Source organism: Ctenopharyngodon idella, chromosome 4 (genome assembly GCF_019924925.1).
Source record: "Ctenopharyngodon idella isolate HZGC_01 chromosome 4, HZGC01, whole genome shotgun sequence".
In the NCBI taxonomy this organism is placed as follows: domain Eukaryota; kingdom Metazoa; phylum Chordata; class Actinopteri; order Cypriniformes; family Xenocyprididae; genus Ctenopharyngodon; species Ctenopharyngodon idella.
The window spans coordinates 15,734,771-15,760,396 of record NC_067223.1 but is presented as its reverse complement, the minus strand read 5'-3'; the positions used below and the strand labels follow the sequence as shown (position 1 = coordinate 15,760,396).

The following is a 25,626-nucleotide window of genomic DNA, read 5'->3' as shown; positions in this document are numbered from 1 at the left end:
TACATGTGTTGTGCAATGAATGGTTGCTACAAAATATGACCAGTAAATACATTTTATAAATCAAATGACCATGTGTTGACCACTGCATCGAGAAAAATACAAATCAAAGCTGAATCGGTATGATATTGCTTTTTATTTAAACTTCCACACTAATGTTCCTTAACACAGTTTTAAACTCGTCATCAAAATGAAGTGATTTAATTACTAGATTGGAGGCTAGTGCATCGAGAAACAGTTTACTGTCCTTACAGCAGCTATAAAAGGGAATGGTTTCATCTTGTTCACTATTCCATAAAAAAGGAAAAGAAATAATAACATTTCAGCAAAAAGGATGGACTGTTGTTTTTTCAATATGCTGTCAAAACGGCGTCGGTCATGTTTGTTTAAAATATCTGAAGAGGTTGACAGAAAAAGGGAGACCCAACATATACATAAAAACATAGATGAAATTATAATTAGCAAGTATTGTCAACCAAGTGTACAATGTACACACACACACACACATATGCATATCAACACATGTGCCGGAGAATGACTGAGCGACAGTCTTCTACAGAACGTAACAGATCAGTGAATTTCCTGTTGGTACAAAATGGGCATTCGACAAAAATAAGAACATTTCTCTATTTGCACTAATAAGAAGCCAGCTCTCTCAAAATAAAAACACACGCCAATATATACAAGAGAGGAGGCAGTTTGGCCACATTATTCTATGGATATTTACTATGGTAACTCTAGCGGTATTTAAAAAATAATGATTCTGGAGTTTGAAACATTAAGTATACAAAATAGTAAAACCAAACTCTTCTAAAATGATTCCCGCTGTATAATAAAACTTGTGTTTTCAAATAAAGCTGTAGTGAATATTTAAAAAAAGATGTTTTTGTTTTTTTGTCGCCTTAAATATATCAGGTTTACATTGTATATTATGATGGAGCATTTAAAATGTTGGCAAAATCGGGATAATGTATAAAGGGAAGGGTCTATTATATCTGGTTGAATTCTGTCAAAAACATGTCATCTTTCACCAAAAAAAGGAGTAATAAGAAATTATAATTTGCATAAAGAAAATTAACCCTAATTTTAGGACCGTACAGATTGGGAGGGGGAAAAAAAAGTATATTTAAAATATTTAATATACAGTATTTATACATCATGGTAGTATGTGGTGTCTTTAATTTATGATGATTTAAATAAATTAAAAAAATCTTATATGGCAATAATAAGAAAATACTGCATTACAGTAACAACATTTAACATTTTCAGTGTTAATAATGAGAATGATTAATGAGAATCATGTGGAAGCTTGTTTCCGCCATGAAATAAAAAAATAAAAAAGGTAATTGTGACTTTTTATCTCACAATTCTGACATTTTTTCTCACAATTGCGAGTTTTTATCTCACAATTTTGAGAAATTGCGATATATAAACTCACAATTGCGAAAAATAGTCAAAATTGCGAGATAAAAGTTAGAATTGCGAGTTTATATCACTCAATTCTGACTTTATAACACGCAAATCTGACTTTATATCTCACAAATACGAGTTTAAATATCGCAATTCCGAGAAAAAAAGTCAGCATTGCGTGATAAAAATTCGCAATTGCGAGAAAAAAAGTCAGAATTGTGACTGTATCTCGCAAGTCTGACTTTATAACTCGCAAATGTGAGTTTAAATCTCGCAATTCTGAGAAAAAAAAGTCAGAATTGTGAAATTAAAAGTCGCAGTTACCTTTTTTAATTTCTTTTTATTTAGTGGCGGAAACAAACTTCCATAGAATTACTACTGAGAGTTACAGTAAAAACAAAAAATCTGGATACTAATAATGAGAATTTGTGGTAAAATGTAATGAAATATCATGAAAACAATGCAAAAAAAAAAAAAAGCTTCCATTTTCTTTATGCAAAATTAAGTTTCTCATTCAGTTCTTAGATTTCAGGGCAATTCTTGCGAGTTTCACCATTCAAACGAAAATAGAAATGACAAACACAAAGCCAACAAAAGAGAATGAACGTTTCCCCCAAGTTCAGCCATCTCCTTTGCATAAAGGAATAGATTAATCCTCTGATAAAGTGAAAACCCTACACACAACATTCACATTCAACAAACACCGAACGATTACCTTTCAGTCCTACAGTCAAGCAAAGCGAAATCTTCTTGCGGTATACGCACACATATACGTCTCCATTCCTGCAAAGACGTGTGATCAATAGCACGCTTGGTCAAATACACAGTTACATGATTTAAATAGCATGATAATTGCTCTCATCCGCCATTAGAAAGAGACATTGAAGCATAGTGGAGTCAGTAGACAAAAACATAGATCAGTTCTGTACACTGAACTGAAGGTGGGGTAACTGTGTGTCCTCACGTCTGTCAGCGGCGTGGGGTCGGAACGCAGGTCCTCTCGGGTGGATGTGGGGTGGAGAGAGAGGACTGACGGAGAAAGAGATTGACGCTCTCAGAGCAGCAGATCCTCCAGTTCGCTCTCCTTCAGCTTGGCATTGTCTCTGACCTCATCGAAGGTGTACGTCTTTACAATCTTCCCGTTCCTGAACACAGTGTGCAGCAAGTCCTGCGAGGAGACAAAAGGAAACTGAACTGGTTGCCACTTGATGATATGTGAGTGGATTAATATTTTTCCTCATTAGTATCAAGTAGAGCTGCACGAATAATCATTAAAAGATCACGATCTTATGCGATCTTATTCCTACATTATAATGATACAGCTGTGTCTAATAAACCTTTGACAAGTAGAAAAATTCACTGCCGCTGATCCAGAGAGAGCCGTTGTCATGTATAGGTATAAAACAGCTTCACAAACCGTCTTCCACATTATTTCTGCGCTACAATGATTCAGATTATCACAGAAGTACTGGGATAAAGTTTATAGTTTGGATATAAACACCGATGCCTACAGAAGTGATCAAAATAGAATAAATCACCTTTTGAAAGTAACTTGACGCTTCAAATAAAGATTGTAATAATTACATCGACAAGTGACTGTTAAAAATGTATTTGTCATTGAATCATTCATTCAGTAGATTTGTTCAATAAACACTGATTCATTCAGTAATGATGCAAGTGAAGTCTGATTAAACTGATTTTAAAAAAACAATTAAAATTAATTAAACTGGGCTCGACATTAAGCCTTGTCATGTGTTTGTCCTTCGGAGTCATTCACTTGTCGGAGTAAAAAAGTTGCTTGTCTGGAAAAAATAGGATTTTGTTGTTGTGTAAATCTAATTTATTCTGAAGCAATATTCTTATCAGTGCTCTTTGACAGCTTTGACTTATTTAAATCTGCATATTTGTGATTTTTTATTTTTTTATTTTATTAAATGTGTGCTTCATCTTTCATTTTAAATTCTTAAATTTGATCAATAAATTTAATTTACTGTGAATGATAAAACACTATAGGGCTGTTACCAAACAAATTAAATCATTTACACTGAAAAACTGCATTAAACAATGTTATGATATTGTTTTAAATATTTTTTGAAAATACAAATAAGAAATGTTGGGGGAAAAAATGATAAACATACAACTAAACCACCAGTAGGTGGCAGCAATTGACCGTCTTAATGAGTGAGTCATTGGGCCCTATCATACAAACCGACACCAGGCGTGACGCAAGAGTTTTTTGCTAGTTTCAGCCTGATGCGGTTATCATTTTCACATCCAGCGTTGTTTACATAGCAAATGCACTCGCACCCATCTGTTCGCCAATGGGCGTGCTGGTCTGAAAACGAGGTGTGTTCAGGCGCATTGTTGGCGTGTTGCTATTTTGAGGCAACTGAAAACGACTGCACCATTGACCAACTGAAACCTGGTCTAAAGTCAATGCCGCAGTATTTTTTTGTTAAAGGGTCATATCATGAAAATCGGACTTTTCCAATGTTTAAGTGCTATAATCGGGTCTCTGGTGCATCTACCAGCACAGAAAATGTGAAAAAGGACAACCCAGTAAATACTACAAGCATGTGAATAATCAAGCTATTCTGATTTCGCTCCCCTTGTGACGTAGGAAGGGGATCTTATTATAATATTACCGCCCCCTGAATCTGTATGTTTCCACCCATGGCGCAAGCGACAACGAGTAACACTGGTCCTGGAGTGCAGCAGCAGCAGCTGTCCCGCGGTTTAGCTATAATCCTGATCAAACACACTTGAATGTCTTCAGGACTATTAAAGCTACGTGAAGGAAGGTGAGTTGTGTCAGAGCAAAACTCTGCAGGACAGCAGCACTCAAGAACTACCGTCCCTGAGCTCGTGATATGTTTCAGCTATGTAAACATTATCACTGATCTGTTAACAGCTATAATAGCAAACATATGAGTCTCCATAAACTCCTGGCATCTGAGCCACTAAGGACGCAGTGGTGTATTTTATTTATGAAGGAAATGTGTCCAGATAAATTCATATACCAGTGCGTGTAAGTCATTAACACTAGAACTACACAGAAATTGATTCTCAAAGGTGGATCGATACCAACTGATCCAATTTCATATATATTTATTTCGTGATTTTTGCAAACTGTCTTCCAGAATGTGTTTAGTTAGCACGTTGCTAATGTACTGTTAAATGTGGCTAAAGTTACCATTGTTTCTTACTGTATTCACGGAGACCAGAGCCATTTCGTTATTTTCATTTTTATCCCAAAAAACGTGTGCAGTCTTTATAATTCATAAACGCATCTTCATTCTTATTGAGTGTCTCTAACAGTGTGCAGCTTTAGCCACGTTAGCCGTGCATCACACTATCTAAATCATTCAGAAGCAAATTTTAGCAAACATCCACAAAATACATGCCATACCCATGTTATATGCTGCATCAAGAACAGTTTAATGATCAATTTTGCGAGTTATATTTGCTGTGTTAGCTTCTGTATTATGTATGCCTCAGTGTGTTTGAATGACGAGCGAGCTTGGGGCGGGGAGCACAAGCTCATTTGCATTTAAAGCAACCCACCCACAAAAACGGCTTGATTTTGCTCACACCCAAATTGGGGCAAATTTGACAAGCTATAATAAATGATCTGTGGGGTATTTTGAGCTGAAACTTCACAGACACATTCTGGGGACAACAGAGAATTATATTACCAGGGTTTCTACAGGTTTCATCAAATCTAATTTAATGCTTTTTAATGCCAATTTTTAAATATTTTAATGCCATATATATATATATATATATATATATACGTCGCTAAATGTCAATAGATGATGTCATACGGCAATTAGAATATTCATTATGTCATTAAGTCGCATTCTGCCAAGTGTCAGCCCTTTACATTTGTTTGCTTCTCTGCTGCTACCTCTTTGTGCTCACATAATGTATTTTAATACAGCCAAATTTCCAATAAAATTGTTTCATCTATATATTTTTCTGTTTTGTTGTCAGACAATATGAAATGGTGACTGAAATGCGGCCCATTAAGACTACATACAGGGCTCGACATTAAGCCTTGTCATGTGCTTAAGTAAATCGGTCATTTACTTGTCTGAGTAAAACAGTTGCTTGTCTGGAAAAAATAGGATTTTTTATTTTATTTTTTGGTGTAAATATAAATTTATTCTGAAGCAATATCTTTTCAGAATATTCCAGCTTTGACATATATAAATCTGAATATTTGTGATATTTACACTGAGGGCATTTTTTTTTTTTTTTTACCTTTAAAAGGGGCAGTTTCCCTCCACCCAATCCTTTATAATTCATGTAAAATGTATGATTCATCTTTTATTTTTAAATTCTTAAATTTGTTCAATAAATTCAATTAGAATAAGACACTAAGGGCTGTTACCAATCAAATTAAATCATTTACAATAAAAAAAAAATTACAACTGCATTAAATAATGTTATGGGATTGTTTTAAATATTTTTTGAAAATTCAAATAAGAAAAGTTGGGGGGGAAAGTGATACTTTTAAAAATGAAAACTAAACCTGCAGTAGGTGGCGGCAAGTAACCGTCTTAATAAGTGAGTCATTGAGTCATTCATTCAAACGATTCATTCCAATGGCTGATTCATTCAAGAATGAGGCAGTTGTTTATGAATAGTCATTGCCTGCGTCTCAATGTGCATTCTATCCATCCTAAATAGTATGTGACATTAGTAATACTCAATACTATTTAGGGCGGATAGGGTGGATAGTATGCACATTGGGATGCAGGGATTAAATCTTTGACTCAACCGAAACGCTGAATCATATAGTAGGCTAATGAAAACAAGGCTGCGCGAGCAACCTTGTAACCGTCAGTCCATTATACAGCCTATTATTATTCACTATCGATCGCCACTTACACTAATCAAATCTGTCATTCTTGCGTTTTGGTGATTCCCAAGTTTTTGTTTTTGTTTTATTGACGATTTAATCAGGCTCCTTGTCCGACTGGGCAAGTAAAAGGCTATATTTAAAATAAACTGGCAGTACTATTTTTCTTCAAAACTATCTAAAAAATTGAATGCCTGTAGGAATAAAATGTAATGCTTTTTAATGCCATTTAAGGCCTTAATTTTCGCAAAATCCATTTAATGACTTTTAATGCCCCGCAGAGACCCTGATTACATCTTGTCAAAAGGGGCATAATAGGTCACCTTTAAAGAGCATGTTAGTAATTTGCGCCTATAGGCGGGTGCACAACACGCGTACACTCTTCTCTGGAGAAGCGTTCAGTCTTTCCGCTTGCAAATTCCGCCATGTAAATAGCAATCCGCCATGGTGCAAGCGCACCTGGCTTTTAAAGGGAATGGGATATGAGACTCTGATTAGTTTATTGCACGTTACGCCCAAAACACACCCATGACTCATTAAGAGATGAGGTACAACCCTTTTGGATCATGCGCCTGGTGCGCCAACCATTTTTTTCCATCGTTAAACTAGCAAAAGTGGATTCGGACACGCCCTAAGTGCACCTGCGCCATGCGCTTCAGACCATGTGAGGCCCATTGAGTCATTCATTCAAACGATTCGTTCAAACAGTTGATTCACTGAAGAATGAGGCAGTTGTTTATTAATGAGTCATTGAATCTTTGACTCAACCGATTTGTTCAAAACGATGAAAACACGATTGAGTGATTCTGTGAGATGCGCTACGGTTCTGCTGTAATCTTTGTTTGGATCTATTTTCGCTGCTGAAATAGAACAAAAACAGTCAATATTATGTCTAAAATGTAAGTGACTTAATATTAACTACTATGTATGAAATCAGCGTCACATTTTCAATTGTAATTGTATTCAGGAAGTCCTATGATGTTGCTTAACTGTATGATATGTTATTAATATAAAAACTCCACTTTTTGAATTTGAATGTGCGTGCTTCGCTCATTTGTTTCCATTTCTCCTCAAGAGGCTGTGCGAGCCTTAAAAGCTCAAGTACATTATACATTATATATTATTATCATCCACTATCGATCGCCACTTACACTAAATGTAATAAAAGCAGAATCATTCTCTTTCAATTGCCCCTTCAAAAAAACAAAAAAAACAAAAAAAAAACACTTGTCCTGGACAAGCATTAATGTTGAGCCCTGAATTAAATATTTTTTAAATAGACTGAGCAATTAACATTTTGTTAGAACCTCTAGTAAATGACGTTTTGTTTAGTTGTCTATTCAGAATCGTAATCTCAATTTTAATCAAAACAACCACAATTTTTTAAGAATCGTGCAGCTCTAGTATCAAGTAAAATGCATCATTCATTCAACGTACATCTCCATACTGCTCCAGATCACCCTTCCCCTCTTCCAGAGTAACAAAATCTCCACTTGGCGTCCTGTGAAGAGAAAGCCGACCCTTCTTTGACCTTTTGTTGGGGTCTGCAACAGGATCCTTGAAGACGTTTACCTGTAATTAACAACATCTTATTAATAATAAATTCTACATTTTATGAATAATGCATACTATACACAAGGCCAGAAATATTTCTGTTTCTGTAAAAAATAACTAGGGATGTCAATTTTCAGGAATTTTCTGATGTCATTAAAAATAAAAATAAATTGTATTGACTGTTCACATTAACACCGCAAAATTAATGTTTAGGTCTTCAAATACCATGCATGCGCAGTTAGCTCATCATAACTACAATTTAAATAAATAACATTAAAGATGAAGCATGTAATTTCAGTGACACCAGAGTCACCAAATGCAATTGCTAAATCTGCCATTAGTCAGCACTTACGCCCAATCCGTTCGTCACCACATAACTGCACTTAAAAGAGCAGTTGAGCAGATCTCGGGTCAGTTTCTGCAGCAAAGCTCCACCTGAGCCAAACGCAATGTTTTCGATGCTCCATCTGTGCTGTTTCATGCCCTCTACAATCTGTATAAAACAATCAAATGCGTACAGAATGAGCTTAAACTCACCAAAAGCTCATGTAAAATACAGTCTGACATGTGCTGGACATACACACCTCCTGTAAAGTATTGATGTCCACACCGTCACCCTGAATGACTCTGATGTAGGGCGGAAGCACTTTATAGCCTTTAGAGTTCTCAGTCGGATGAAATTTCTTTCCTAAAATCTCTAGGACCTGGAAAATAAGACATAATGATAGCGACTTTATGTGGACAAAAATCAGTGTTCCTGTATCTTCAAAATAGGATGCTGGTTGCATGACACATTGATACATATATTGGTACACATGAAAAAGTGTGTGTTTTATCATGTTAATGTCTACCTTTAGCACCGTGTCTAGAGGGTTTCCTGAATCTGGTCGGACCACCAGCGGGGCGTCTGCGCTCCTCATCTCAATCAGACTCCTCAGATCTTCCCCCCAGATCTTCTCACAGGCGTTGTAGATGTCGTAGCTGTCGCTGACGATAGACACAGGGACAGAGGGAAACTGCTTGATGATGTGTTCAAAAGCATCCTTCTCATGGTCCTTTCCCCAGGCAGTGATTGTGCTGCAACACAAAGACATAAGCCAGTGAGATCAGGGAACAGCAAGAGAGACGAGTTAATTATTTAGGGAAAAAATGATTTATTATACTGTTATTATTAGTATAAAATTTTACAATTCTATAACAATGCAATATATAAACAAAACAACTCCTAAAACATGAAGTGCTGATCATAAATAGTTTCAGATTTTGACAACTACCACTAGGTGGCAGCATTGACCACATATATCAAAGCACAAATTAAGACTCATTTCAAAAGCACTACTGAAACAAAGTGCAAAGTTCCTGTTTCAATATACTTTTACACCACAAATTGCTGAAGTGTGAGGAAATAAGAAGGGTGATGATGCGGTATTAACTAACCAGAATGCATTGCACCTTATTTTGCAACATGGAAGTAAGCTATTTTCCTTCCATGTGCGATACGTCCAATTCATTAGCCATTACAGGTAAATAGCTAGAAAAATGTGATAAGAAATACCAGTTTGCAATATCAAGCAGCATAATGCAATGTTTTTCTGTACAGCTAAAATAACTGGAAGTGGATGATACCAGTACAAATGGACTTGTATCTGATCTTACATTAAAAACAAGGGGAATACATACACTTCACTTACTACACAGTAAAAGGAAACACTACAGGCTGTAATTTAAATGAATAGTTCACAGTTTTTGAGTGAACCATCCCTTTAAGCTGTGTAATTTACTATCATCAAGCTCTTAGAGTCGTTCCACCTGTGTTCTGCAGCTGGTACTGAGAAACCAGGAACCGGGTCTTTGGTGCCGTAGTACTTCTTGATAACGCAGATCCCGGCCACAGTGTCTGTTCCTTTGAAGTTTACCAAGTGTGCAGATGCGCCGATACCAGCCGTCTGAAAACGAGACATGAGTGTAAATGCATAGCTAATGCAGAAATTAAACCATTTAGAGAAAATTATAGGGTGGAGGATGTTTGATATGTACTGTTTGATATGTATATAATGCTTGGTATTTACAGTATGTATGTTATGAATACGAACAAGGCGATACTTTTGACTTGGATAGAGTCTCATCTTAGACATTCCAACTATGTACTAACCCAATTAATCTGGGCTATTTGATCAATGTGGTACTTAAATCAGATTTGTGGGGTTTGGTTAAAAGTAAACACAGTCTCTCTGAGCTTTTAGCACTTGAAGTGAAGTGTATCAACACCTCTTGAGATGAAACCCCTCTGTAGCCGAAGTCATGCAGTTTATATTCCAGTCCCTCCAGGCTTCCTGACGTTTCCATGAGATATTTGGCCAGAATCTTCTTCTGTTCTCGTGAGTTGGTTGCGACGGTGATGGGATACCAGGACTGAACCAGGATAGTCTGTTGAGGAGACAAATGCATCATTTCAACAGTTCCCTCAGCCATTACCACACAATTGTGTTTTATTAGCACTCTGTACAAGGAGTGTTGTGTGTTTTTAGTTTGTGAAACTGTTTCTTGCAGCTGTTGTTGAATCCATGAACATTTCCTGTGTGTTTTCCCCTTAAAGGAATTCAATTTTATAAGGTGTTTGAACACAGATGTGTGTCCACAGAGTGTGTAAACAACCAGCCTGTAATGGTAAAAATCCACCCACTCTTTTTTATAATCCCTATAAATCAGAATCATAAATTAAATGCAAATGAGCTGCCGCCCTTTTCCAGAAGAGGGTGGAGCTTTAACAGCTCGCGCTTCGGATACTCAACAACAACAAAACTGGAGAATCTCACGCAGACAAAATGTCAGTAACGGTGTTCAGCCTTACATTGTTCAAACCGGAGTCGGACACTGATGAAGAAACTCTCCAAACACTTGGTTTCAGATTTCCCCCCACTCTTACGTAAGAGTAGGGGAACCCCGTCCATTAAAGCCCTGTTAGCATAGATATCACCCAGTGAGCTGCAGCAGTCCGCCTTTTCTGTTTACTTGCTGTAGCAGCTGGAGATGTACAATGTCTGGCTGAATGTAAGGCTGAACACCGTTACTGACAATTCCTGACATTCTGTCTGCACGAGATTCTTCAGCTTTGTTGTTGTTGAGCAATCGAAGCGCGAGCTGTTAAAGCTCCACCCTCTTCTGGAAAGGGGGCCGGGAGCAGCAGATCGTTTGCATTTAAAGGGACACACGCAAAAATGGCGTGTTTTGGCTCACACCCAAATAGGGGCAAATTTGACAAGCTATAATAAATGATCTGTGGGGTATTTTGAGCTGAAACTTCACAGACACATTCTGGGGACACCAGAGACTTATATTACATCTTGTGAAAAGGGGCATTATAGGTCCCTTTTAATGCAGCTTCTGTATTGTCACATGTGAAAGTTGTCAAACTCAAAAGCAAAACTAATGCTGATGTAGTCAGCTGGAACCTGAATCCAAAAACAACCTAAAGACCCGCTTCATGCCACCAGAGTGCTTGGGAAGCGTCACCAAGTCAACACAGAGGGTTTGCTGGACTCATACGAGGGGATGCCCGGCAGAAATGCTTTGTTTAAGACCAGCCGGTCAAGTCAATATTATCATACTGCACACATATCCTGATAAGCCCTGGCGCTCTCTGGACACAAGAACATCTCGGTGTCCCAATCAAATGAACTCGATTCAACTCATGTGAAATGAGATTCTTGGACATTGATTATGAATGCAATCACTAGAGTTCATTTGTCCCAAACCATCTAAATCTGCTGCAAAACCCCACAATCCTCATATGATTGTGATCTTATACATTTGTCATTATAGAATGTTGTGGCAATTTACGTCACAACCTGTTTTACTTCAATAGCATGATGTATTCAATGGGAACATAGGGAAATGTAGGGCGGGACTTGATTTTATCCATCAGGAACTGATTGGATCATAACAAAAGTGGGCATTCTGTTCTACAATAAAGTACTTAATTTCTTAAAACAATGCCTAAATAGTTACTGGGCTATGGGTTAACATTATTCATTAGCTCACACAACCTAATAAAGTGGTCAATTAAAAATAAAGCCCTTTCTGAGTAAGAACAACAAGGGGAAAAAAATGCACTGATGAATTGTGCACAATAAGAAACAAAAAAGAAGGAAAATCTGAACCACCCCTATTGTATTGTAAAATAATAATAATAGTATTTAATAATAATTTTATTTTACAGAATACAGTAAAAATACTATACTAATATTTCTGGCTTAATATCTTTGCTTTCAAACGTTAAACCACAGAGCTTTTATTTTGGTGGAAAGCCACAGGAAATCCTTACGGCTTCTCTTTTTTTTGGCAATTCTCATTAGAAATTTGGAAAAATGGTTGACCATGTTGCGTTTTTACTCACAGCAACTCGCCATACTATATATATATATTCACATAATTAAATTGCAACCTTTGCAATTTGATAATAGTTGATAATTACTCGGCAACATTGATTTTTACTCAGATTTAGCACTTGGAATTTGGCATGTATTACAAAGCGAAATGGGGTCAATTCTGATTTCACATTGACTTAAAATGATATATCTGTAAGCTAGCGCGGTGAATACCAAATTCATCTGACGGATGGTTATTAAAGTGATCCAAATAGCTTTCCTGCATTAATCAGGTCCAATTATCTGTGTGCTTTCTGCATCTTCAGTGAGTATATTTTGCACTTAATGTCATTAACTCTGACTTTGTGCAGAGATGTGCATCTTCACAACTGGTGTGAATGTTTGTAAAGCCAAACTATAATGCAATATGTCAATATCTGACAATATTTTTCTCCACTCTTACGGCACAAAAGATGACCGCTGGAATGGGGGTGAAGGTTTAAGGGAAGCTTATACTAAATATTTTAATTATCAGTATAATGTCGCCTTGCGAGTCTGAAAAGTCTCCAAACAGTTCAGTTATTTGTAAGCATCAGTGCCTTCCCATGGTCATCATAAAGGAAGTAGACATGTGTTTACAATCTCCTGAATTCACTGGAGAATAGATATGTGGTGACAGTATGTTCTGAGAGCCAAGGGCATACAGATACCAACACACACAGAGAGTCTAAATTTACCATCTACACATGACATGTTTGCCATACATTCAAAGCCATATGTAAAAGGAAACCGACCCCTTATTCAATTAAAGCTGATTTGAATATACAAATACTTGAAGTGGAGAAGTAAAGATAAAACAAGCGACCTTTCCCTCGGTGACAGGTATACTGCATCATGATGACTGTCCGGGTTGAGCTGTATGTCGGACTGTCAGCATGACTCAGCATGTTTGATGCTAAATCTTAATGAGAAGTTTAGGAGACGTGACATGTCACTGTTTACACGTTCTGTTACAGGAAGTTTGACAGAAATAGTCCGATCCGTCATATGGAAAGTTTGGAAAACGCTTTAGTCATAACGGTGAAAATCGTAAACTATGTCCTACAAGCCTAATTATATATAATTCCTCTGAATTATGAACCAAAAGAGGATCACACTGCCAAAACGGACACCCTACTGTTTACTCCACAAGTGGTTCATGAAATCTGTGTGTTCTGTGGCTAATACACAGTGCCAAATGAATTATGAATCATATTTTAGATTCTGAAAGTGCCATATTTTGGACAAATCAAAATATAGATCAGTTTATATTCTAAATAAGAACACAAATAAATTGTTAAGATTGAACTAATCTATATATTAAAAAAAATAAAAATAGAAATCTTGGCCCAGTAGATAAATAATAATTGATCTGATTACAACTATTTTTTATGATAAATTTGTATTAAAACATAAAACACACAATACAGGAAAATTAAAACAGACAACACAGAATTAGGAAAAAATTAAACAGATTTTATAGTGGTTATTATTATTGTGGTCTTATTATGGTTAAAATGTTAATAATATATTAAATGATTGAATGTTTTATTTATTTGTTTGACAAGACATGCTTTTTGATTATTAAAATTTAATTCAACCCTAAAACTATCCAGAAATATTATCAAAGTGAACTTAAATGAAAAATAAAATGGATTTTACAGGGCAAAAGTTTCCATTAAAAGTAATGTTTTTTCTACAAAAACGAGCTATTAATGTAACTCCACAGCAGCTATTTATTTATCTAAACATACTTTTGCTGAGCAACAATGCCATATAGTGTAAAACATTACTGATTTGCGTATCATTTTCAACCTTTCCTCGACTACCACAAGTCATTCTCACAATTTAAGGCACATTCTCATCTATGTTATCCATCTACAGTAGAGCTACACGTTTCAGCGTTTTTGTTTGCTTCCGTAGACATCAGTGTTTATATCCGAACTATAAACTTTTATCTGTGATAATTTGGATATCTGTGTGGTTGAAAAGACTGTTTGTGAAGCCGTTTCATACCTATACATGACAACTGCTCTCTCTGGATCTGGGCAGCACAAATGCAGATCTGAATGTTTGCTGTGATCGTACTTGTGAAAGGATTAATAGACATAGCTGAATTGTTGTCATTTAGGAATGAGATTGCATGGGTGTTTGAATCGAGATCGCGATCTTTTCACGATTAAAGGGGACATATCATTAAAATATGACTTTTTCTGTGTTTAAGTGCTGTAATCGGGACCCCGGTGTATCTACCAACCCAGAAAACGTGAGAAAGGACAACCCAGTAACCTTGTTTCTGTAAGCCTTTCTCTGCAAGCATGTGAAAAAATGAGCTCAGATTTTGCTCCCCTTGTGACGTAGGAAGGGGATCTTATTATAATATTACCGCCCCTTAATCTGCACGTTTCCACCCACAGCGCCGTCATTTTGTTTTCACAAGCGACAACGGTGTACCAGTCGTTGTACAACAGTTGTACCAGCTGTTTCTATATAAAAGCTATAATAAATGATCTGTGGGGTATTTTGAGCTGAAACTTCACAGACACATTCTGAGGACACCAGAGACTTATATTACATCTTGTAAAAAGGGGCGTAATAGGTACCCTTTAATTGTCCGGCTCTAATCTACAGATAATCCTACTTTGGTGACATTTAAATTGGCAGGATTAAACAACATTTGTCACAAAAATATAAATGTTTTGGCTTGCTATAGGTATAAAATTACATGTACATGATTGTGTTCCAATGGAAGCTAAAACCCATATACTGACAAAAAAAAAAAATAATAATAATAATAATAATAATTATATATATATATATATATATATATATACCTAGAATGCAAAGTAAGTGTGTTTGAATAAAAGCATTAGATGAATATAGCTGTAGGGTGCAATTTATGGTCACGACTCACCTCAACCCAGTTGGTGAGCCAGTAGCACTCCGGATCGGTGCTTTCTACGGTGAACAGCACATTCCCACGCGGGATAACACTTCCCTCCGGCACGGCCTTGATCTCGATGGGCAGGTGACCGTTGTATTTCTGCAGTGATATCACATAAGAGATGTTACTGAACATTTCGGCATGGACAGAAAAGTCAGATAGACGAGTTTCTCCGTACCTCCAAAATGTAATTCCATCCCTTTTCGTTGAACACATCATCCTGAAAGTGTTCCCGGTAGACCTCCTTTGCTTCCTGAATCTTCGCTGGTGTCACAACCTGTCCTGTGAGAGCGCAAAAAAAGAGGGGACAACTGTGAGACTAGAGTAACACGCACCACAAAGAAGCGGAGAAACAGTACAGGAATAAAAAGTCACTGCAAAAGAGGGTGGGTGGTGTGTGTGCCTGTTTGTGCATGTATAATTGCACACTTTCCTACATCCTTGCGTTATTGCATTAAGGGAAACTTCCATGCTCACAGTGCACCTTTGTCTTACCAGTATCGTGTACAAACTGTCTTAAAGTCACAGTATCCTCAAAAATAAAACTGCAGCACTACTTTAAAGGTCTCATTTAGCAGATGCTCTGACTTACAAATGTGAACTAGATTAACACTACCTAAGAAAAGCAGTGCTTGCAAGGTTAACATTTTAGGCAAGGTTGTTTGTTTATGTGGGAGTACCCGATTGTTATTTGTCATGCATCTCACCAAATGAGGTTCTGCCTTTGTGTTGAAAAGAAAATCCTAAGTTATCAACTGTGTCTCTGCAATCTGTGTCTGAGCTAAGATTGAGAAACCAACTTTCACTTGTTTTTCTGAACAAGAACATGTGAAACTTGACTGTCACCATGTTTACACTTTCACAAACAAAAACAAGCGCGTCGCAACTGCATTGCACCGCATGAGGAAATATCGCTTCTAAATAACGAACTTGAGCGCGCAAAAGACGTGACATGTGGACGGTCCCCTAATAATGTGATTTAGGTGCTTACATGCCTGTTTATTGCAACTAAAATTGGTGTATGCCACATTTTTTAATGCGATTATGGTTACTACGATAATGAGCTTAATCACATTAGTATTGTGTTTTCATGAGATAAAGTTTAATTTCAATATTGCCGAAATCACATTACAACCGTGATCTGCGAGCCCAATACTGACAATGAAGTACCTGCCACTCTCACTGTTATCCTTTCTTTCCCTCTTTGCAAAAACATCTGTGATTTCATAGCTTTGTAAGAGAAGATGCTTCTTTGCTAGACCTGAAAATTATTTTGGTATGTATAATAATAATAATTAATCATCAATATTAAAAAGTAGCATTAAAAAGTTACATTAACTAATAATATAACTTTCTACCATATACAATTGATTGCACCTAGCTAACAACAACTTGCTTTGTTCTGGTTTCACCTCACTCCAGTGTAAACTAACTGATTGTATAGGTAGGCCTAATTTACTACACATTTTCATTTAAATAACCTGAAAATACCGTGAATTATTAAGGCTAATTTTACTAACCACTCTTGCTAAATGGGGTAAGCACACTTATGTTCAGAGTTGTTCGAGTAAATGATTCGTTATAGACTGTGTGGGCAGAACAGTTGTTTTTATGATTCATTAAAATAAATCTGTTCAAATTAGTCATTAGGTCGCGAATCGGACATTAGCGGACGTTGACGCATTGCGTGCGAATCGCGACTGTTATTAGGACATCGCAAAAGATTTGTCAACACAGAAAACACTTCATCACTGGATAGGATTTTCTTTTTGCTTACTGAAAGTGTGGTTTATGTCAGCTGCATGTGCGGGACGCCTGTCAGAGAAGATAAGGTGACGTTCTTTTGAGCACTATTCACACCCAGCGGTTATTCAGGAAAAACATTCTCCGAATGCGCCTCGTGAAACATGGATTCGGTCTTCCAAACTTTTAGTGTTAGTTGATTTAGATTATTATGTGCGAGGTAGAGACAGTGCAAAGACAGTGCTTACTTTGAAGACAGAGAGAGTTCGCGCGCACGAGGGAGGAGCTCTCTGCTCGTTCTGTCCGTTAGCGCAGCAGTCATCTGCATCACTAATAAACAACTCTCAATAACTGATCAAATAAGGCTTTGGCGGAACAAAAATTCGTTTTGGCGCCCGCCAGAAAAATTTCAATGTAGGAAAAACCTTGTGGTAGACATTATACACAGTGTATTTTTATGTGCATGTTTTATTAATGCATGTTAGCTCATTCTGGAACCTTTTTTGGCGATATAACGTTTGTGAATAAATCAAAAATTTCAAAACTCTTGTTTTTAACTTACAATTTTGGACTATTTTTGCATACAAAAAGTGTCTGTAATTTAAGTATGGAAATACTATGATGACATCATTGCTTTCTTACGTATCAAGTTTACAAAATGATCCGTAAAACAAATGCTGAAGGTTAGAAATTTAGAACAAATTGTAAAAATTCAAGCATAAACAACTGATGAAAGGAAGACAGCAACAGAAGTAGAAGTAGTGCAACTTGAGCATTTATTTGTGTACTAAAAATGCAGAATCCAGACTGAAGCTGCGAACCAGACTGTATCGGGCAGCTGTCTTTTGTGGGTTAAAGAGCAGATGTTCTATTGTCTCGTTTCACTCTATAACACAATTTCTAAAGCCTTCACCCCAGAGCACCATGAAATCCTTTACAGTGTAAAAATAGACAAAATTCCTTTATAAATGTGGCACATTTGATCGGCATGCAAGAACAACAACATCAAACCAGACTGCTATTTTCTTAGACTATAACTCTACCATCAAGTTCGGTCATTTAGCACTGGCTCCATCACGAGAAAGTCATTTTTTTCTGTTGGAACAATCGGTGTTATTATTTTTCAGCCTGCTTCTGAGCAGAATGAAGCAAACCGACTGTATGACTGAGTTTAGAGGGCCGGCTGCATTCTTGAGCGTGAACACAACCCAAAAAAAAAAAATTACCAGCGGGGCTGTGTTTGCCATTTACAAGTTAATCCAACGTACCTTTTAAGTATTTGTTGAGAATGTACTGAAGCCCATAGAAGACCGTCTTGTCGTATTTGACTTTTCTGTGCTTGGTAGGGTCTGTCTTCTTCTCGCGGCACTCGAAGTAAGAATACACCTTACTAGTGTTGGGTGGGTACTGTTTGTAATGAGTGACCTGCAAGAAAGAAAAATGAATATTTAATATTCGATTCATAAACTGAGTTCATAAAAAGCGAGATCCAAACAACAAAACTCCGCTGGCACTGCTCTGTTGAATATTCAAATATGGTAATGGATGTCAACAACCCTGTGTCAACACCATTTCTTGTAATTCAGACTGCTGTTGGGTTTGTTTCTAGCTCGCCTGCCAGACCTCCAGCACCATATTACACACTTTATTAGAGAGACATCACTATTATTGTTTATACTTACCCCAAGCATTAAACGTTGGCATGTAGCTCCTCCTACACCGTTAACGCTACAGACAAGAATGATACCTCACATTGTGCAGCTTACCAAAAAGAGCTGGGCTTATGTTCGATATTTTTGTGTCAGATTATGCAATTTTGACTCCTAAATTCTTGTTGTGTCGTGGACAAGAAACATGTCAGACATGTTGTTTCCCGACCAATCATCCTTTGCAGTCTTTAACGACGTGCGTGACGTCATAGAGAAGGCGGACTTCTGGAAACAAGTGCGTAAACAAACTACCGAAGCAGCGTGTTAGCTTAAAGGGACAGTTCACCCAAAAATGAAAATTTGATGTTTATCTGCTTACCCCCAGGGCATCCAAGATGTAGGTGACTTTGTTTCTTCAGTTGAACACAAATTATAATTTTTAACTCCAACCGTTGCGGTTTGTCAGTCGTATAATACATGTCAATGGGAACACAATCTATGAGTCAAAAAAACATGCACAGACAAATCCAAATTAAACCCTGCGGCTCGTGACGACACATTGATGTCCTAAGACATGAAACGATCGGTTTGTGCGAGAAACCGAACAGTATTTATATCATTTTTTACCTCTAAAACACCACTATGTCCAACTGCCTTGCAATGTGTCAATGTGTCGTCATGAGCCGCAGGGTTTAATTTGGATTTGTCTGTGCGTGTTTACCATATTTTCAATCAACTCTCCATCCAGATAAAAAAACGCTGCTGTCGGTTAATGAAGATTTGACAGACGAACTTGTGGCTCGATTGGACTCTTGTCTATCAAAGTGTAAGCTGCTGTTTGAACAGGACATTTCGACACTCACACCTGTAAATAAATGCGGTTGTCAATCCCAAAAACTGACAGTGTGACCGTATGGCCGATGGCTATAGTTGTCCAATAACCGACTAATTGATAAATTATTTTAGCAGTGGTTTTAAAGTGATAAAGTGGGTGGCGGAATCTCTTTTGGAGTATTTTAGCAGGTTGTTGGCATGTTTTTGTGAGCTGTTAAATTCTCTCCAGGAAGTTGTGTCCCTCAATTCATTATCTTAATCTCTGATATTTGCTTTAAAAGACACAAACTGTACAAACTATAACCCGCAATATTTGTAGTCTAACAGTTATGAACTCTTGAATGTGGAGTGCACATCATTCTGCTCTTTTTTTGAGCCATTCTTACATGAGAACCAGTTTTGTGCAATAAAAGGCTGTAGTTATGTAGGCTATTTATTTGTTACATATCTGTCAGCATAGAAACGTCCCCGCAACAACCCACAACAGAATCATGGTGGTGTTTTGCACGTTTTCTTCAGAAAGAATAAAAAAAATCCAGTTTGCCCTCTTGCTTTTCAAAGAGTTGTGATATAAATACATCCTATGCCGAGAACGTGACTACAGTTACACAAGATATCAAACAGACAACCTACTTAGCTCCCTTCTGATATTTTGTGCATGCTGACCTTTCCCTGGCACAGTTTTTGGCTGGTCTACTGTGCGCAGGCCAGCCTGGGAAAGGTTACACACTCATGGTTATGTCTGACAGCTACAGCGGTTGTTCCCTTGCACTCCGAGAGCGAACTTCAGGCAGCTTATTTTTCCAAAGAGCAAGAAGTCCTGGTCTGGAAGCCCTCTCCTTTCTGGAATAGACCGTTCATGTGAACAGCTGCATGTGGTCCAGGCATGCGCAACAACTGGCTGTGTGCACGGATGACATGGCAATGCCACATAGTAGGCTTCAGATCAAGAAAAAAGGCCACAGATTCAGCCCGGGAGGTTGTATAAGCAGCTATTTTAAGGTGTGGCAAACTGAAGTGAAAGTAAAAGATTGTAAACAAGTTGTAAAACTGAACAATCCAGATCTGATCTGATGTTCCACAGTGGACCAATTAGTCAATAATGGCCTTTAATCTCCTGGACAACACAAACATTAGGACTGTTTGATTAACTGTAATTTATTTTCGATTGTGATTTCAGCTTATGAAAACATAATCATCAAGATAAAATGATTAATGTGGCACATTCTGTTCCTTTCCTTTAAAGCGGTATGCTTTTAACCACCCTTAATGTCCAAATCACTCAAATCATGTAACATGACTGTCGTAAAATGTGGTCTATGATATTAAAAAGAGTTATTAAACTCACGCTTTTCTGCAGGCGGCTAAATAGGCTAAATATGCAGAGTTGGGCTTCAGATACGTGCCTAAATGGTCAAAAGCTAACAAAAATAGGGCAAGTATTAGGGCTGGGACAATAAATCGATGCATCATGAATCAAGAAATGATTCTGGATTGATTCTGAGATTTTCTGAATGCATCGCAATTCTCTCTCGAATCGATTCTGAGCTTAGTTTTTAACAGCAGAGGACACTGCATGCTTTAGAAACAGCCGTACTCTGTTTGCTTCCAATTCCTTACACACACCACTTGAACCTTCTATAAAATAATCATTCATAAAGTTCGAAAAGGTTGAAGCAAATTACAAGGGTGTCATAAAGCATTCTGAGGTGCAAGTACACTCTCAGACTCAACCAAATGCACAAGCGCTCTTCTTCTTGAGCATTTGAGCATGTGGTTAAAAACTAGCCTAGAGTGCCATCTGCTGTTAAAAACTAATCTCAAAATCGATTCGAGAGAGAATCGCGATGCCTTTGGAAAATCTCAGAATCAATCTACGAATTGAGATTAATCGACTTATTGCCGCAGCCCTAGCGAGTATTGTCATAAACACAGGCAGCTATGTCTCAAGTGAACATAAACAGTTAGGAAAAAAATTGGACGCGTGTCAGTATATTGGATCCGTGCATTTGATCTTAAAGTGACAGCAGCCTAATATATCTGCTGCCGTCTGTGTCATTAATGTTAATCTAACAACAAAAGACAAAGATAACATTACAAACTTTGATGTGAACATACCGGTTACATCACTTGCCCACCGCGGCACCGCCCCCCACCGTCATTTTGATTTTTTTATAGTAATAAAAATAATTTAGTTCAGTTAGAGAACAGACAATACAATTAAAAACTGAACGCGTCTGCGAACGAGAGTCGCAGCACAGATCAGCAGCAGGAGTCAGATTTAATTTATCAACATGGTGTATGTTTTGTTAATAAAAGTTCTTTTTATAACATAAGCAAGTTTGTCATTGTACAGTTTTGTTGTCAGGTTTTTCATTAAGAATAATAATGAACCCACCATTCAAGCAGATGCTGCTAATTGGAACGCGATAGTAAAATGCGCATGACCGCACGGGCATTCATAAGCGATTTAAAAGAGAGGTGGAAAAGAGGGAATAACTCCAACATGTCCCCCCCCTGAGAAGGTGATAAATACTGGTGCTGTCACACATCGATTAACCAGTAGGAAAATATATATTATAGAAGTATATATGATCACTGAACAATCCTGTGTGTTTTATTACTCTGTACTATATGTTACTCCATATGTATCCAACCATGAAATATTAACCACGCCCCTTTTTCATTCCTGGTGTCATTTTTTCTTCCTTCTCACCACCTCTTGTTCTAACTGTCACTTGCTTCTACAGTTTCACCCTGTTTCAGTCGGAGCCAAAACTGTGAATGGAGTGTAAACGTTTAACTTCAAGAGTAGCATCACAAGCTTAAAAGCAGAGTTCATAGTCTGACTCAGTCCTGAAAGAGAACTGTACGGAAATCTACTCATTATCAAGAAGACACAGCAGTGTTGACTGAATAAATAAGGAACAGCCAGCTATTTTCCACACATGATCTCTGACCCTCCAATGACCTCTGCAGGATCCTTAAGTAATGAAGTGTCCTTTAAAAGGCTAAATGAACGTGTCGTCAGTCTCAACGCAAAACACGAGAATCCTATTACATCCGCGGTGGGAGGATAAAAGGCAAACGCATCCACTCCCGTCCTCTAGCAGCACTAAGGAAAGAAAACACTGATTAAACATAGATGAGACCATATCCACAACATAACAGACACAACAGCAGTCAATGACGCTTCCCTCAAGGACAGAGAGCGATGGGCCAAGGTGAAAAGTCAAAGACACGAGGATGACAACTCAGTCTAGAAAGTAAAACTTGCTTTCAACTGACATCAATAAAGATTCAAAGGTTATGAGATACTTCCTTCTTATCATTTCTATAAACCAGATGATAAACACTGGTTGCCTCACATGATGACATAGCATCTTGAAACACTTGAAGTATAATGAATAAAGTGCATTAACTAAACATAAAATACTGTGAATGTGCACGCTTTGTTTTATTCTTGTAGATTATTACGGTTTTAAATGTTCAATTTAGTTTTTGTTTTACTAAATGACTGTTAGTTCAGTTTAATTTTTAGCCTTTTTTCAGTATATAACGTTTGTGGGCTGCCAACATTAATGCATAAACTGATATTATTCAAATATGTTTTACAATATTACATGTCTCCAGGCTGTCTAGTGCATTTGTAACCCCTCCTGTTCGAACCGCCCTCTCTAAGCGGGACTCAAACCCGGGGCCGCAGGCATGGGAGTCGGGCACTCTAACAAGGAGACTAAAGACCGCTGTCTCTAGCATCAGTCGCTAGAGCACCTCTTGAGATCAGGGGAGTGAGGTTTACACGCACAGCTCTTACCGGCCTACGTCCGTTACACATTAAAATCTGAAATGAATTTACGGTCATTTTTATATATCATACATTTATAGAAAAGAAGTTTATGAGTCATAAAAATCTATTTTAGTTTAGTTTCAGTTTTAGTTTATGATATTAACCCTTCTACAGTACATATAAGTGCTGAAGTATGCACTACACTAGTAGTACATACTATATGTCATGTTCTTTACATTAGAAATCAGCCTTCATGTACAGTACAATAGTATAAACATAACATATACAATATTTGATTTTCTATAACACATTTCATTGACAATAAATATGTTGAATATTGAAACTTTTACAAATATAATAGGCTAATCTAACGTTTTGTAGAATTAATTCAGAAATCCCAATGAACAGTAAATGTCACAAATATCTCAAATTGACTAAATCACACCGGTGACACTATTACTAATAGGTTAATACAGGTCTAGTAGAAGGTTAGTTGCACATCTAATCATTCAAATTCGTATAATAAGCCGCGAAACATAATGAACTTTATGTAGTTTCGTAAGATGCATCCATTTCCTGAGAAAGCAAGTGCTTTCAGTTTTGCTTTTGAAAAAAGAAATCTCCCCTCAGGACCTACGCCTTTCGCCCTGAAGGTGTATTTCACACTCTTATCTGCTTATATAAAGCTATTACTGACATAAACACTTATATTCTCCTTGGAGAAATAAAGATGCGGATGTACCTGTCGTCTCTCCTCACACACATTCGGCCTACAGACCTGACTGACACTGACTCAACCGTTAACGGCCTGAAGGATGAAACCACCTTCATTTCCCTTTCTCTTTCCCTCATTTTCCTCTCAGTCACGGGTTTCACCGGTGTGTAATACACCGGGCCAGATTCGGTTTGGGATCTCTGCTCACCTTGTAGGAGTCAGTAGCTAACAAGATGTTGAAGTCCTCGGTGCCTGTGTGCTGCTCCATCTTCCCCTTGACGTGACTGGAGTCGCGCGCTGCTGCCTGTCAGTTCTGTTGTTCCCTCTCCGCCGCGCGGACTCTCAACCAACCCCCGTCGTTGAGGAGGGTGGATGACGGAATCAGAATGGGCGGGACCGAATGGGGTGGACTGGCCAATCCGTGGATGAGGAGACAGAGGCGTCATAGCAGGGGGCGAGGCGTCGTACTTACGGGAAAGTGAATGGATGTAACAAAAAGACGGGAAAAAAAAAAAAAAAAAAACGATTTATTCAATTTCTTTTTATTAGAAAGCCGTTAACTTAATATTTTGCTTTACCATTTACTATGATTGTCCTACAATATAATTTTATGTTACATAATTATCAATGGACCCCTTTATTTTCCAAATGGTGCCATAAAATTGTGTAAGAATTTCTTTTTAGTAGACTACCAGTGGAAGATAAATTTATTTCATTCTTTTAATTTAATTTAATTACATTACATTTTAATTTCTGTTTGAGATACATCAGTGGGATATCTAACAAGATATCTATGAAGCTATAAAGATTATAACTATAAAGTTATAAACCTTATTATGAACTGTCATGTTATTTTTAGCCAACATTTTAGTTTAGTTTTATTTAGTCAATAAAATGATTTATCAAGGTTTATGCTTTAGCATGGTCTGACCAATCTCTGGACGAGCTGACTATGAGGTCAAGACAGAGCCCACCGCTTCAAACTCAGCCAATCACATGGCTGTTAAAGCCGCTCTCTGATTGGCTGCGAGAAAGGCTCTGTTCATGATGTCTTTTGACTGCAGTTTCATATAACGGACAGAGGGGGAGCCAGAGGCGTCATTAAATAGTAATTTTCTAATCTAATTTAAATACCCATTTACCTCAGAAAGAAATTAGTAAAGTCTACAATTTTTTTGTTGTTGTTATTGTTGGTTCTTTTTTTTTAAACAAACATAAAGTAATAATAAATTTAGTAGATTCTGTCCTGTTGAGTAACAGCAAGGAAATACATATGATATGAAGTGTTAACATAAATAAATATTTGTTATATGTTTGTATATGTGTGTGTGTGTGTGTGTGTGTGTGTGTGTGTGTGTGTGTGTGTGTGTGTGTGTATCTAACACACCACTAGAGGACACCATTGCACAAGTAATATGGTCGAATGTTGCCATACTGGAATAAATGAAATGTCTAACATGGACAGAAACTTTTACTAGATATTTAGTATTCGCTTGCATCATTTTTTTGTTGAGTTGTTGACATGTAAACAGCAAAAATAAATAGTCTAATAAGCAGTGCTTCGATACTTCAGTGATTGAACTCATTTTCACATTATTTAAAATGCATTAAAACAACTTTTACATTTGAAATCCTCATCGTTATAAAATCTAAAACCCTTATTGGCTATGCAAAACATATTTGCATGTTATAAAAAAAAAACCTAGATGTTATTCTTGGG

The 25,626-nt window shown here is 37.2% G+C and overlaps 2 protein-coding genes across 2 annotated transcripts in view; both read right to left on the bottom strand.

The window, feature by feature from the left end:
• The window catches only part of sypl1 (synaptophysin-like 1), a 454,480-nt gene that overhangs the window by 8,410 nt on the left and 420,444 nt on the right, over positions 1-25,626 (bottom strand). The window lies entirely within an intron of this gene.
• On the bottom strand, positions 115-24,287 carry nampt1 (nicotinamide phosphoribosyltransferase 1). Its single transcript, XM_051890729.1, has 11 exons — positions 24,115-24,287; positions 18,187-18,343; positions 15,354-15,457; positions 15,146-15,274; positions 10,094-10,252; positions 9,635-9,771; positions 8,677-8,902; positions 8,410-8,529; positions 8,178-8,318; positions 7,709-7,843; positions 115-2,575 (listed from the first exon to the last, which is right to left on the bottom strand). Exons 1-11 carry the CDS (start codon positions 24,172-24,174, stop codon positions 2,462-2,464), a joined length of 1,482 nt encoding a protein of 493 aa, XP_051746689.1. The 5' UTR covers positions 24,175-24,287; the 3' UTR covers positions 115-2,461.